The 15,036-nt window shown below is 45.7% G+C and overlaps 1 protein-coding gene across 1 annotated transcript in view; it reads right to left on the minus strand.

Annotated features, from left to right (window-relative positions):
• LOC138582136 (zinc finger protein 585A-like) overlaps positions 1-15,036 on the minus strand; it is a 293,496-nt gene that overhangs the window by 70,191 nt on the left and 208,269 nt on the right. The window contains exon 10 of the mRNA XM_069653148.1: positions 10,745-10,858. Within this exon, the coding sequence (XP_069509249.1) occupies positions 10,745-10,858 (114 nt within the window). The remainder of the gene's footprint in view (positions 1-10,744; positions 10,859-15,036) is intronic.

Raw genomic sequence — 15,036 nt, forward strand, 5'->3', positions numbered from 1 at the left:
ACACTCACTTTCATTTTAATGCTTGGTTTGTAATTTTCGTATTCTTTATTTTTCTGGCATAGTTTCATGCCTGTACCGGTAGATCTTGTTGAAATGCTATGATAAGGTAAGGAATTGGAGGTCTATGTCTCTGTCTATTCAGTTAAAAGGGGGTGGGTTCATACCTACTGAGAAAGTGCTTTTTAAGCTTGTTAGGTGATGGAATCAAGTCTCAATATTTCGGGTTCTTTTCACTAGTTTGAAAAATGATCCTACCTCAGTCATGAGTATTTGTATCATATTTACATCATATGGGTGCTTTCTCAGTAGTTGCTAGTCTCCCACAACCTTGAATTATGTCTATGTAAGACTTCATGCCCTGGAAGGCAGTCAAGTAGGGAGTGCTTGATCGACCTGGTGCCATGTCTTCATATCATTGAAGAAGAGCAGAAGGCTAGTGAAAACACACAAGGATTTGTAGCTTTGGTATCTGTAAGCAATGAGTGTGCAGGAGTGCCTAACAATTTTGTATTTATTGAATTATTTCTATGCAATTTGGGACATTAGGGCTTTGGGATCTGATAGCCCAAAACAATGGTGCCCTATCGGAATAAACTTTATGCCTACGGTCAAGGTGGTAAAGAAGCTATGTTAATACACTGGTTAGAAATAAAAATGTGCATGAGCCTCAGATCATGTTAGGGACTGAGCATTGAATATATAACATTTGGGACTGCTCAGTCATTTCTCAGTTAAATCATGGTATTATGGGACAGAACAAAAAATGAGAGTCTAGTTTACTAGTATAAACTGATGATATGTAATGATATATGGCATCATTCACCAGTGTTTATCTATCAGACTGTACGGTGCCGGGTGCATCGGAGGGTCGAGAGAGGGTACTGTTATATGGCCGGGCAATGGTACATGTGGCATCTCAAATCAGCTGGCAACTAAACAATCTTTATTTGTAGTAATCGTTTGGGTAATAGCCTATAGGTGCTAAGGGAAGAACTACAACAAATAAGGGGTTTCCAAAGTAAAACAGGGTTCATGGTAAACTAAAGTGTGGTTACATTTGAGGTGTCAAACACTTTCAGTGATTTTGCTTCCAGCAGAAAGCACTAAGCCTAAGCTAATGCATCTTTGCATCAACCTGACACCCAATCATATGAAGCAAAGTCCCAATAAGATGGTCATCAAAAATGTTCCAACACCTAATCATTATAAATTCTAAGCTAAACTAAGCTAATAGGTAAATGTTCCAACGAGTGGCCCAAAGCAAAGGTTACACTCTATTAATCAACATTCATCCCATAATCTTCTGGAAAGGTTCTTGTAGCAATTGTGATGGCTGTATAGCTGTGGAATGCGGAGGAGAAACAGAAAGGTGACTAAGCAATTTGAGGATTTTAAAGTCAATACACTGACAAGGAAACCCAAAAAACTCAGTTGTGATATAAAGGAGTTTAAAGCTGAAAAGATGTACTCTATTTGGCAGCTAACTTTCAGGAACTTAAAAACACAGAGAGATTACAATATACACAAAATAGTCGAAAAGGCCCTAGGAGATGGGTCACTTTTCTAATACAAGTAGTGACTCTCCTGCGGAAGATCCATATGACAATAGTTACGGCCTGCATCAGCGATCCAGAGGTCAGAGGCCTTTTTTAGGCAGAGGTTTGCTCTGGGGCACTCATCTGACCCCTATTGTCTGGAATTCACCCTATGGGAAGGTCGGAGTTGACAGAGAGCCCGCAGGAAGGCCTACAACAGGTAGGATGAGAGCCAATTGGGCGCGGAAATGTTCCGGATTTAGAAATACCATTCTTTAATCTGTCGGGTATAGACTTCACACCAATTCAATCACGGATCTTATTCAAGGGACTATCATTTGTTCCAACTAACAAGACTGACTGGTTCATGACGGTAATAGAGTTAAGGAAATTCTTTTAAGAATTTTCAAGTACCTAAGGAATTAATACTCTTTGAGAAATGTGTCACAGGAGATCTGAAAAGAATACGGACCCAAAAACAGCATGTTAGACATAATCTCTCAAACATTGAAAGAGAGGCTTTTCAAACACTAGCTAATGGCCATAGGTTTACGATTAAACGTGCAGCTAAAGCAGGGGGAGTAGTGGTGTTTAATAATGCTGAATACAATAGCATGATCCTGGAACTCTTGGAGCACAGTGACAGCTATCAAACCCTAAGAAGGGATCCCTCACCCGAAATCAAGCAGGAGATTTTAGAAGCTACACTATCCGGCACAGATAGAGGTTGTATAACAAAGGAAGAATACGAGTTTCTTAATTTTTCTGAACAAAGAACCCTGATGTTCTACGCTCTCCCTAAAATCCACAAGGATCCACTCAAGCCCCCTGGGAGACCAATAGTGTCAGGATGTGTCTCAATTTTGGAGCCACTCTGTAAATGTGTTGATCTCTTTCTTTAGCCTATAAGCAAAGGAACTCCGACCTATGTTAAAGATACTATGGCTAAAATACAAATCTTTGAGGGCCTAGAATTTGATCTAATCTCTCAACTCTTGGTAAGCATGGATATTAGATCACTATATACCAATATCCCCCACGATCAGGCGATTGAAACAACAAGGGTGCACTTTACACACACGCCAACATAGCAAAGGGTCCCGGGGGAATTTTTCCTCGACCTGATGAGCATATCACTAAAGAGAAGCTTCTTCCAATATGCCAACCAATTTTATCTTCAAACACGAGGGACCGCCATGGGCACAGCCTTTGCGCTAAGTGTGGCCATACTGTGTATGGCATCATTTGAAGAGTAATATGTACTCTCAGAGAATAATACCCTTCGGCCACTAATTTCGACTGGTACCGTTACATTGATGACATCGTATTTGTCTGGCTAGGGTCTGAGGAATCTCTTCTTAATTTTCTGATATGACTGAATGAATGTCACGCTACGATCAAGTTTACAATGGAATATAACCATCTTTCCATACACTTTATGGACCTTGTGATCAAGGCAGTAGGAGGAATCCTGAGCTGTTCATTATACAAGAAGCTGACAGACAGGAATACCACTCTGCACTTCTCCAGCTTCCACCCTAGGGATCTCAAGGAGAATTTACCATATGGGCAGTTCTTGCATCTTAGGTGGGACTGCACATCCGTGGAAGATTACTACGAACATGCAGGGAACCTTAGTTTGAACATTAAAAAAAAAGAGGTTACCCAAAGAAATTGATTACACACTCAATGAAAAGAGCACGGTTTACCCCGAGAGAGGCGCTCTTGGAACTCAAGATGCATGTAGAGGCAGAGAGGAAGCTTACATGCGTGACCACGTATAACACCAACCCTTTTGACATCAAGAAGATGGTCAGGAAATACTAGCCCATGGTCAGCACCTGTATACCCAATGCATCACTACCCCTTTTTGCTTTTAAAAGGTCTCAGAATTTGAAAGACAAACTTGTTCATGCAAAACCCAACCAGGAAAGAGCTACGAGATCCAAATGGGAGCTACGCCCAATTAAGGGCCATTTGCCTTGCAGAAACCGTAAGGCCTGCTGCTTTACAAGGAAGATACAATCCTTCAAAACTAGGGACAGGATGTGGGAACTTAATTTCCTGTCGAATTGCAAAATAACAAATGTTGTATATTGCATTGAATGCCCATGTGGGCTGTGATATGAAGGGTAGACAACAAAGGCTGTGCATATCCAGATCATTGAATATCGCTCTAGGATCTGTTGCAAAAATTTAACTGCCCCACTAGTCTCCCACATTTTGGAGCACCAGCACAAAACGGATAATCTCACCTGGTGGGCACTGGATATGGTCAAACAGATGCCAAATCCATAGAGACTCCTCCTCCATAAGGAGGCAAGGTAGATTGACCGTCTCAACAGCCTAGACCCTGGGGCAACACAGCTAAACACATCCATGTATGGGAATGAGACTTTATAATGCAGATCCAATGGGGCAGTACAGGATGAACACTAGGACTATGTGTTCCCCTTTTTAAGGGGTGAATAACCTCACTCACAGTCATATCAGACAAAGAAATCCAGTCGCCTTCTGGTGCTCTTCAGAACCTCGGGACATAGGACACACCAATGTTCATTTTGCTGTTTCAGGAGGCTGCCGAACATTGCATTGTACTGTTGAGCATTCGACTGTCTCAACATATCTGATCCCAGCGGGCGTGCTTGCAGTCCCTTAATACAACTACACCATTAGGCACTAAATAGTGGGTGCCAACTAGGGACACAGTTGACACTAAGGATTTCCTTATTTTGCATACGCTTCTGCCTCTTTGATCTCATTTAATTACGGTTAGCCTTTTTAACTAACTTTGCGCCTCAAGACATACACTGGAATGTCGTTTGAGTCATTGCTCTCTGACATTTCCCCTTTCCAGCATGGCCTCCATATATGCACACTGGACCGGGTGAGGCCCATCCCCATTGCGTAGAATCTACTTGACGCAGCGCCGACTGCGTTAGTTTCCCCCATGGTTGCCTAGACGACCTGTCAAGGAGAAATGCAGCCACGCAAAAGACTCAAGGCAAGGAGCTCTCTGCTTAAGCATACACCATCCCATGCTCTCATTTTTTGGAGTTTATGATTTCCCTAGCGGGAAGTTGAGTAGCCACTGATCGTGTTTTCCTGCTTTCTCCTTTCTCCGCAGCTCCATGTGAACTGCAGCATGGAACTCTGAGTTACCGGCAGAGGCCTTCACGTGTGCAACACGAGCTGGTGGTGAGGTCTGCATGTAAACCTATACCACATTACTGCGACAGCGTTGCCTTTCAGGAGACTGGTAAGTCACTCCCTGGGCGAGCTCACGGTGACACAGGCCAAGATGGTTTTATTTAGTTAGAGCCTGAGACGGCTGTGTTTAATTTTTGTATACCGACAGCTGACCACAGACTACCCAACAGTACCCACATTGGACTAGAAGCAGTCATTCGCGCAAGCTAGATGTCTTGCCTCAAAAGCCTTTAAGTCAATATAGGTAGGTCTGCCTCTTACATTGGGTGTCCATCTTCCTGTAGTTCATTTCCACTTAGAAATGGACTTTTCTGACTTATAATTGGGCTCTGCACTCAAACAAACCCCTTTTGCACTGGAGCGTAGGGAGGCTCGAAACACTCCCAGATATAGCACCAACCTTCTTTTCCCCACGCAAATTAGAGGCTAAGTGTACCCCGGAGGCATGCCTTTCTTCCATCTTACTGGGGAGCTTATCCAATACAAGTCCTGGCACCAAATGTAGTTGTTTGTCCCAATGTATCTTTCTGTTCTTTTGGTGGAGGAATCGTGAGTCACTTTTTTCAGTCTTTTTTTTTAATCCATGAGCTGCATGATTTAATATATGATCACGGTGGTGTTGCGTGTCTCTCACACCATGGTCTAATTTTACATTTGTTTGGTCCTCAGGGGTCCACCTTTTAGAAGTCTCAGTCCTGAGGAAGGCAGAGCAATAACCATCCAACCGTCGAAACGTTCAGCCAGTTGTTGTACACTTTTTTCACACAACTGTGTGGCAGCAAAGCTTGTTTGTTATCTAGCTGTGTTTTACGTAGACCCCTGTCCCATGACTAGGTCTGATAACCCTGTAACGTTCATTAGAGAGGTTTAGTTATAGTAGCAAGGGTCTTAGTGATAGGTTTGAGAGGTCAATTAGAGGACCAACATGCCTAGGATTGTGTTTAGCACTTGCTTCTACTACTCTCTTGTACTTTTACTTTTGAAACCAGTCAGGTGTTTTTGTTTTTGTCAAATATCCATTACTGATTTTGTATTTGTTGTCTGCTCTATATGCTTCAAAGAAAAATAAGAGGTATATGTTTGTAATCACATACAGTGAGTAACTTTGTTGTTGAGATTAAATAAAATCTTCAAATTCTAAGGATGAGGTTTAAGTTGTGACTCGTCTGTTCCACATTGAGTGGGAACGTCTCTGCCATGGATTGTATCAGGCAGATTGGAAAGGAAGCATATGTCAAGACATTTTTTAGAATGTATTTCTGAATAAGCTATTTGCCTGCCTTCCGGGAACACATTTTGTTTTTGATTCTAAAACCCTGGCACTGTACAGAGTTAGGGGTGCCCACAAGTATATATAATCATTTAGCAATTACAGCCTGGTCTCTCTCTCTCTGTTTCCACCTGGCATATCAAGTCAGCTTCCAGGGCTTTAGCTTTCTAGTTCCAGACTCTTCTCAGCCTTTTGGGGTTCACAGGCACGAATTACAACAGATCTTTGGCACAGACCTCACTTTCTATCAGGTTTCACAACAGGTTCCGCTCAAACCTTTGTTTTCTGAGGATTCACAACAGATCCCTCCTGGATCTTGGCTTTCTAAGGATTCATAAGAGGGCTGATATTATGGCATCTTCATGCCATGGGTCAGGTCTAGCCTGTGGTTACTTTGGAGACACTGGTAGATTGTCACAGGTTTTGGCCTTCCAATTCCCTCAAGATGAAGACAGTGCCTCTCAAGCACACTGGTAACTGGCTTCTTGCAGGATCTGTAGGCCTGGACCACTTCCAGCCTGGTTTCTGTATTCTATCCAAAGCTTTCTTGATTCTCCACCAGGGTACAATTCTATCCTGGGCTTCGCATTCAGGAGCCAGCCCTTGTGTTAAGTGAGCAGAATTAGACATGTATGTATAAATTGTATATATTTATGTTCATGTTCATGTTGTATATTGCATCTACTGTAACCAAGCTAAAAGTATACTTGTATTCTCTGTGCTAAAGGCACAGATACCTCTGGGTCGGGTGTGCCATACAAATAAATAAACAAAAAAACAATTAGAAATGTCTAGCTCCTCTGAGGTTCTCTCCCCTTCTGCCTACTCCAGGTCTTTATACAGTTACTGGGCTTGGACAGTGTCCCTATCACTACCTCTGATAGGTTACTCCATATTTTTGTTGAAATGCTCAAAAGTGGTTGGTTAGTCACTTGTTCACATTGTTACATTATTAGTGTGGCTCCAGTATTGGTTAATTGCTACTTGCATTGAGGGTCTGCACCATTTTATAATGATATGATGTGATATTATATGATAAGTCATGTATAACGTGCCTGTACACAAGGTTTTCTAGGCGCGACAAGACAAGGGAGGGAAGACAGAGCAAGGACATTACAAATGATCTTACTAGGCCTTGGGACATTCAGATTGTGCAAGTGCGACAGTAGCAAAGTGCTGGTTGGATGGAGAGGGGGAAGTGCCAAGGGGAGGGAAAGGCAGGGGAAGTGCAATCAGGGCAGCAATGCTCTGAATAAGTGCATCCAGGGAAGCACGGCTCTGGGTGAGTGCAAGGAGGCAGGGGACTGTAGAGGTTACAGTTACAGCCCCTAAGTGCACAGTGGGCCAGAGGCAATGCAGGGGAAACTGATCATGGAGGAGCCTGGTACCCATTATGCTCAGAGGTTAGCCAGGAAACCAGTCGTTGCGGCAGACAGGTAAGTCAGCAGGGGAGGGAGAGAGAGAAAGCAGAGGAGAATAGGACAGTCTTGAGCAGCTTCCAGAACTTCAGGTGGTCCGGCTCATGTTTGAGAGGGGCAGGGGGGCCATTCCAGAGGGGGGCACCTGCAGAAGAGAAATATCTACCCCCCACTCTCTGCCTAGCGAAATATCTGACCCTCAGAGAGCTGAAGGTAGTTAAGCGAAGGGCTTGAGAAGGAAGGTATTTTGGAAGAGAGTTGGATTTAGTGCGGGCCCCAGCCCCGAAGGCCTTGTGGACGATGCAGAGGGTCTTTAACTTGATCCGTGCAGCCACAGGGAGCCAGTGGAGAGAGTTCAGTGCTGGAGAGATACAATCCCTGTGCTTGAGGCCAAGGATAATTATTGCAGTCCTGTTCTGGATTAGTTGCAGGAGAGGAGAGGAAGGCATATTGAGTAAGAGGCTGTTGCATTAGTCCAGCCTAGAGATAACCAGTGCTCTGGAAACAGTGAGCTTCTGGGGAGAAGTGAGAACAGGAAGAAAACCACTGAGGGGGTGTAGTTGGTAGTGGGACTTCTTAGCAAGGTCTGAGATGTGAGGAGAGAAGGGGAGAGTGAAGTCGAAGATGACACCAAGGTTTTTTGCCTCAAGGGAAGTTGAAGGAAGAGGGCCTAAGGAGGGCGGACAGAGTGAGAGGGGGAAAGTGAGAGCAGGAATCCCAATGAGAAGGGTCTCCCTCTTACTGGCATTGAGATCGTTGGCGGCGCACCGATCCTGAATCGCAGAAAGACAGTCAAGAATGGGCGAGAGAGAAGAGGAGACCGAGGGGTGCCTAAAATGAGAGCTGGGTATCATCTACGTAATACTGAAAGTTAGAAGAGAAGGTAGAAATCAGATGGGTCAAAGGGGACAAGTAGACATTAACTAGCCAGGGAGAGCAGTTCCTGGGAGACCTGGGAGGGCCGGTCCAAGAGGAAGGAGGTCAACCACTCCAAGGCCTGATCCGTGATGCCTATGTTCTCAGAGTTGATTCATCAGGATGGCATTATTGACCGTGTTAAAGCCAGAGGAAAGGTCAGGGAGGATGAGGACAGAAGGAAGGCTGGGGTCAAGATTGGAGAGCAGATCTTCACAGGTGTCTGGGAGAGCAGTTTCCGTGCCTTTGGCTGCTCTGAAACCAGACTGATGGTAATGAAATCAACCAACAGATTCAGTAAGGAGAGTAAGCTGGTACAGATGGCCAGCTTTTCCAGATGTTTGCCCAGGAAAGGATTGATAGAGATCAGGCAATAGTTTGCTGGGCAGGTAGGATCGGCAGAAGGCTTTTTAAGGAGGCGGTGCACGAGGGAGTGCTCGAGGAGAGAAGGGGAAGATCTAATGGTGAAAGGGTGATTGCAGAAATCGGCTAAGGCTGGAGCAAGGGTGTCAATGTGGTCCTTGATGGGTCTGGAGGAGTAGGGGAGAACCTGTTTGGACTACACTTTCATAGATTGGATTTGTCTAGAAACCTCGCCAGGTGTTGTCAGGGAGAAAGAGGAGAAAGGTGGAGGAGAAGTAGAGGTGGGCGGAGGGGGGCCAGGTGAGGTAGGAGGAGAGAAGGAGCAAAGCGAGGACAGGATGTCCTGAGTTTTAGTGGTGAAGTGAGCAGCCAGAGCCGTACAGAGAGCCTGGGAGGGAACAGGAGAGGTGGAGACTGCAGCAGAATTGGCCAGCTGCTTGCAGATCTTAAAGAGTTTGGCCGTGTTGTTAGAGGCAGCAGAGACGCGGGCTTGGATGTGGACTCTCTTCTTGGACAGGACAGAGAGTCTGTATTGCCTTTGCAGCAGGCCTGTTTGTCAGAGGATGTGCTCGAAGACCTCCACTTCCTCAAAGCCACCTTGCACTTGCATTTCAGGGTGACAAGGTCAGAGTCATACCAAGAGTTGCACTTGGAGGTAGGCTTCAGGCGGATTCTCATGACAGGGGCAAGGATGTCGAGAGTGTTGGAAATAGAAAGATGCAGGTTAGCGAGAGCTGTGTCCGAGTTTGAGTCACCTGCAGGGGTAGGGGGAGCAGAGAAAGTAGCAGCAAAGGCATCCACTGACAACGCTTCAAGGGCCGAATGACCTAGAAGGTAGGTGGCAGTGCTGGGGCTGGTAATACATAAGGACGTACATACACATATATCACTCTAGTTACCATATAACGGGGACCCTCAATAAGGGTTCCTGGGAAGTGTCATGTTTTACTCTATGATCCCTCATGATGGCTTTGAGGCATGTTACTGTGTTTCTGGGGTGATAGCTAGGCGGTGGGCGACCTACTCAACCACTCTATGGGAAGAACACATCAAGTAGCATTTGGAATTGCCGGCTCCCTGGTGGCAGCCTCGCCCAAATAACACAATGGGGGGTTCTGACAACTCACCACGCTACATGTGAATTTTATTTCCCCAACATCAGAGCTAGTTGTGTAAAATCAGCTTGTGTAGCTCCCTACGGTTGTAATAGGATATTCTGTCTATACATTCCCTCGCAAGTTGTATTTTTAGCTACAATGTGTGCTATAGTTTCTTGTTTATTTTGATTGTAGATCATATGAAAATGAAATAAAAGTATACTATGTGGTTCTAAAGTTGATCTGTGAACCCTTCCAACTCCCTTCCCTCCTCAGCCCCGTTCAGATCTGGTGCCTTTGATCACCTTACAAGCTGTGAAAGAATTCTTCACCTGGAAGTTCAGATCACTGCACTCTGGAGGGAAATCCACAGTATTAATTGCAATGTTGTGATGCACAGTTTGTTTAAAACTATATGACAGCAGCGCTGGCTTTTTCTTTATCTGTCTAATGCATTGATTGGTTGATTAGGTGTCCTCGAGATATGTTTGGGTTGGCATTCAGTTAATATGCAGTTGCAACCTTTATTGTAAATTAGAAATAATCCTACTTTGCCTGACCACATTACATGCACAAGTTGCAAAGCTATCTACACACTGCACTGCATAGTTTTGTAAATATTCTTGTGAAGACTTGATTATAAATTGTGAGGGGTAATCTGCTCTGCTCAACGTCACCTTCTTTTACTAATCCTCTCAAACCCTTAGAGAAAATGTTTGAAAATAAAGATTTTCGAAAGTAATAACAATGTAGAATTAACCCAATTTAAGTGAAAGTGGGTAGCCAAGAATACTAATTTTTAATGAAAGAGCATCATGCATAGGTGAACCCTATTAGGAAACAATAATGAATTGTATGTCATTTCCCTCAGCTGAGAAGGATTTGTTCACTGGCCTTCACCTGCACTGCCACAACACAGAAGGATTGGAATTTTACCTGAACTCGGGCAGGAGCTGCTTTCTCGTCCTCCGGTACCAGGATGGTCGATGGAAGTTTCCCTGGAATCTTGCTCCGTCCTCACTAGGGTGTCAGGACTCAAGGACAGACAACCTATTGGACATATTAAATATTGATAAATTGTTAATTATGAATATTCCAGAATGTATTGTGTAGAAGATGGTTTTATAACTTTATCATGGAGGACAGAGGATATGCAGAGTTAGGATCAGGGTGTATTATGCATTGGCAGTAATGTTCTGAAGCAAGTCATTAGCCAATACATTATGCATAGTTTGCAATGTACTGGGCATGTGGTTTTGAAGTGTTGTTAAAGCCCAGTGTTGCTCTGTGATTGGCCTGGTATATACAAAGAGTTGGGTGAGTTGATCGATATGACTGCATCAAGAAAGACAGCTCGAGCCACCTATACAGGGATGGATGGCCCAAGAGGGCAGGAAGGAGCCCTCACAGGACCAGGCGCCTAAAGATAGCCAGGCAGTGAGGGGAAATTGGCAGATGCCCGAATGAATGCTGGGAGACACTGCATGTTAATGCTACAGGTTAAACAAGGGCAGGATGCTCAGAGCCAAACCTTCTGTGAGGGGACAGATAGAGGGAGGGTTTAGTCTCCTGTTAAAATTCTTACTAAAGGTAACCCTCTAGCGGACACTAATACTGTCTGAGAGCTCCCGCCTAGGGCACTACAGGATAAGTGGAAACAAATGTTCACACCCTAATGATTTAAGCCTGCTGTTAGAATTCATGTTTGATAGAGGTGGTCCAGGCTCATCTATGTTTAACCAGAACAAAGGATATCAAATTGGTGGATTTCATCCACCCCTCAAGATTTGCTAAAGTTAGACTGGTCCCTTTCGAATGGTATATGAGGTACTACTAAATGAAGCACCTAACCTATGTAAATTGGGCTATGATATTTGACCCTATTAAATAAGTAGATCAGTAACTGACGGTCACCGGGCTCTTCCAGGGAACCTCAATACCAATAGAGAGACTCATGCGAAGGCGGGTAAACAGAATAAAGAACTTTCCTGGTAAACTATTTCTGGTGTTGAGGAAGGAGAATGGCGATGATTGATGATGGATGAGAGAAGCAATACTGCAACTTAAAGATATTAATGGGCAACTTTAGCAAAGATGACTCATTTCCTATATTTCCTGGAATGCGAGAGGTTTTTCTGCCCTACAGACGGATGCTACACTCTGCTCTTTCCTACAAACTTTCTTAATCATCTTTCTATAAGAAACCTGGCTAGTTAATTTCAGGACAGGATCACAATTGATACAGAGCTGGCCATGCAAGGGTCATGGGGATGAATGGCTGGAGGATTGATAGTAGCAATCCGGGTCGACATCCTTTCATCGACACCCGTTTTTGCCCAAAAAAAATGTTGACATTTTTTTGGGGGAGGGGGGGGCCGGGGGTGGGAAAGGACATATAAAGGGTTGGCGGGGGTCAGGAATAACAAAACATCTGTAGAGGATGGGAGGCTTGGGTGTGGGGCGGAACCCCCCAAAAATAATAACAAAAAAAAGTTTATGAGTTTTTTTGGCAGAAACTCGTCATAGAAACACCTGTCGTAAAAACAGATGTTGATGAAATGACATAGAACCATGATCCGTAATGGTTTGGGGTATAGCATCTTTAAACAATTGATCCTACCTAAGGGGGTGCTAGCAGTAGGTATAAATAAAGAGGGTGAAGGAGCTCTCAGGCAAATCTTATTGGCTAATATCTACTGGAGCCCACTTATGGATTTAAATCAGACTATGGAGAAGATCCACGTATTACTTGAAGACTGCTTTATCTCCTTACCGGCGGACAGGTCATTGTTGTTGGGGACTTCAATGCTGATTGTGATGGTACGCGGTTATTGGATTTAGATTATCAAACATTATACAGGGGGGTATAGCCTGGAGGAAAACTATCCAAGGAATTGAATGGCGCAGGAAATTGGAAGGTTGGGGGCTCAATATGTTAAATGAACTACTTAGGATCAGCCACCAGGGGGTGCAGGGATGTGTTAACACACCCGTGTTGCTCCCCTCCAGTAAGGCACAATAGGGACTCAAGCCCCCCCCAAACTGCCCCCATAAAACTGTGTCAGCCCCCCGCCCCTTACCTAGCCGAGGTCCTGCACACTGCAGGGGCCAAAGAGTGGGCCTGGTACTCCTAGGAATAGCCGAGAAAAGTTGCTGAAAAGCAGAGGCGTAATCAACACCGACTCCAGACAAAATCCATGCGAGGCTGTGGCGTGGGGAGAGCCCCATCTGTGGGGAACGTTCTGGTTTAACACCCGGAGGACCAGCTTAACGAGATCCCCATTCCAAAACCTCCAGCGGGCTAGAAGTCGGTGGAGGAGACCGCACGTCAGGAATTAAAACGCCAGGGACAGGGCTGAGTACCGTGACTCTCCCCGGCCCACATCATATCTGTACAACAAACTACCCAGGGCAATCCCCAGAGACCCCGCACCTCCCACGCCTGACCAGAGGTCCTGGGGGGCGGAGTGGTGAGGGGGAAACCAAGTGCACCACCTGGTGGCCTACACCCCCGGAGAACGTGCGAATCGGGAGGACCCCCCCATATCCCTTCTCTACGAAGGCCCCAATCAGTGGGGGACGCCACCACCTAACCCCACGCAACCCGGAACACCTTGGCAGCCGGTGAGGGGGACACCTCAAGAGGCAAGCAGGAGGGCTCCTCCAGGGAAGGTTCCCTGGAACAGACGGTTCCCGGATTGGATGATGGCCATACCCTGAATGTGAGGAAAAGGCCCAGAGGGGAAAAAAAACCCATGTAGGGTCTATACCCCTCCCTGCAGTACCTGTGTGGGCAGCAACTACAATGCCAAGATCAACGGGTGCAGCACACCCCAAACAAATCCAGAGCCCATCCCCCACAGGCAGGCTAACCTACCACAGACCCGAGGAAAGAGGGGCATCCCCAGAAGGGAGAGCCTGGCCCCCCACCCCACAACCCCGAGTGGGGACATCACCAGCCTCGGCAACACAACAAAAGGCCCCAACGAAGGATAGAGGAAGTGCCCCCCAGACCCTCACACGGATCCAAAGGGCAGGACTCCCAGAAGATAGTAAGCCCAGGAGGGGGTGAGGACTGGGCCCCTGCATAGCTGCAAACAGCCAGCTACCCTAGAGGCAAGCGTATCCTCTTACATATGAGCTGGATGGCCCCACTTCAGAAATTCAAATACAACACAATCCCCAGGCTGACCAGGAACAGCCGCCCACGACAAAGCCCACCATGGCAGAGGATGTAACTTCGATGAGGAGGGATATGGCGGCAATCCTCGAGGAGCAGAAGGGTTTCAGATATTACATCACATAGATTAAATGGTCTGGACAAAAAAGTGGTCGATATGGACAATAGAATCCAAGGAATAGGGGCCAACCAGTCATCGGTAGACATCCTGGAAACCCAATTCGATCAGCGGATCGCAGGACTAGAAAGAAGGGAAGTGGAATGCGCCTTAAAAATTGACGACCTTGAGAACAGGGAGTGACGAAATATCCTCCACTTTTTGGGGTTTTAGGTGAAACACAAAGAGACATCGTCTGAGCAATTAATGGAATCGTCAAAAAGTTGTTCAATGTTGAAAATACCACAGAACCCACCATTGGCAGAGCTCACAGAGTGGGAGGAGGCACCCGAGGCCCCGATTCAATCCTGGCGAGGTTCCATTATTACCCGGAGAAAACAAAATTCCTAGAAAAGGCAAGGGCAATGGGCCCAATTGAATGGGGAGACCCCAGGGTAAGTATTTACCAGGACCTGTCTTCTTTCACACTGTCCAGACATCGCCTCTGTGCCGCCTTGACGAAATGGCTCAACGCAAAAGGAAACTGCTACTGGTGGGGATTCCCCTTCTCCTTAAACTTTGGGTGGCGGTGGTAATTGTGAACGAACTGGGTTTCACAGAACTCACCATCCTTAGAGACCCAGAAGGAGACTATATATTCTTCAAGGGGTTGATCAAAGGCCAAAAGGTATCCCTAATATTAATCTATGGCCCGAATGAGGGGCAAGACCACTACTGAGAAAAATGGAAGGGGAAAATATAAACATGGTCTTGGATCCGGAAACAGACAGAAAAGGGGCAGCACCGTCAAAGGGATCCTATGTGCAGCGAAAGATGGCCCACCACTTTGCTCAAATAAACAGCGAACTGCGAGTGGTGGATGCATTGGTCCGCGAGGGAGAAACTGTCCCATCATACACATTCCACTCCAAGGTCCATGATACCTACTCG

This window comes from Ambystoma mexicanum, chromosome 3q (genome assembly GCF_040938575.1).
Source record: "Ambystoma mexicanum isolate Mex_15411 chromosome 3q, UKY_AmexF1_1, whole genome shotgun sequence".
In the NCBI taxonomy this organism is placed as follows: domain Eukaryota; kingdom Metazoa; phylum Chordata; class Amphibia; order Caudata; family Ambystomatidae; genus Ambystoma; species Ambystoma mexicanum.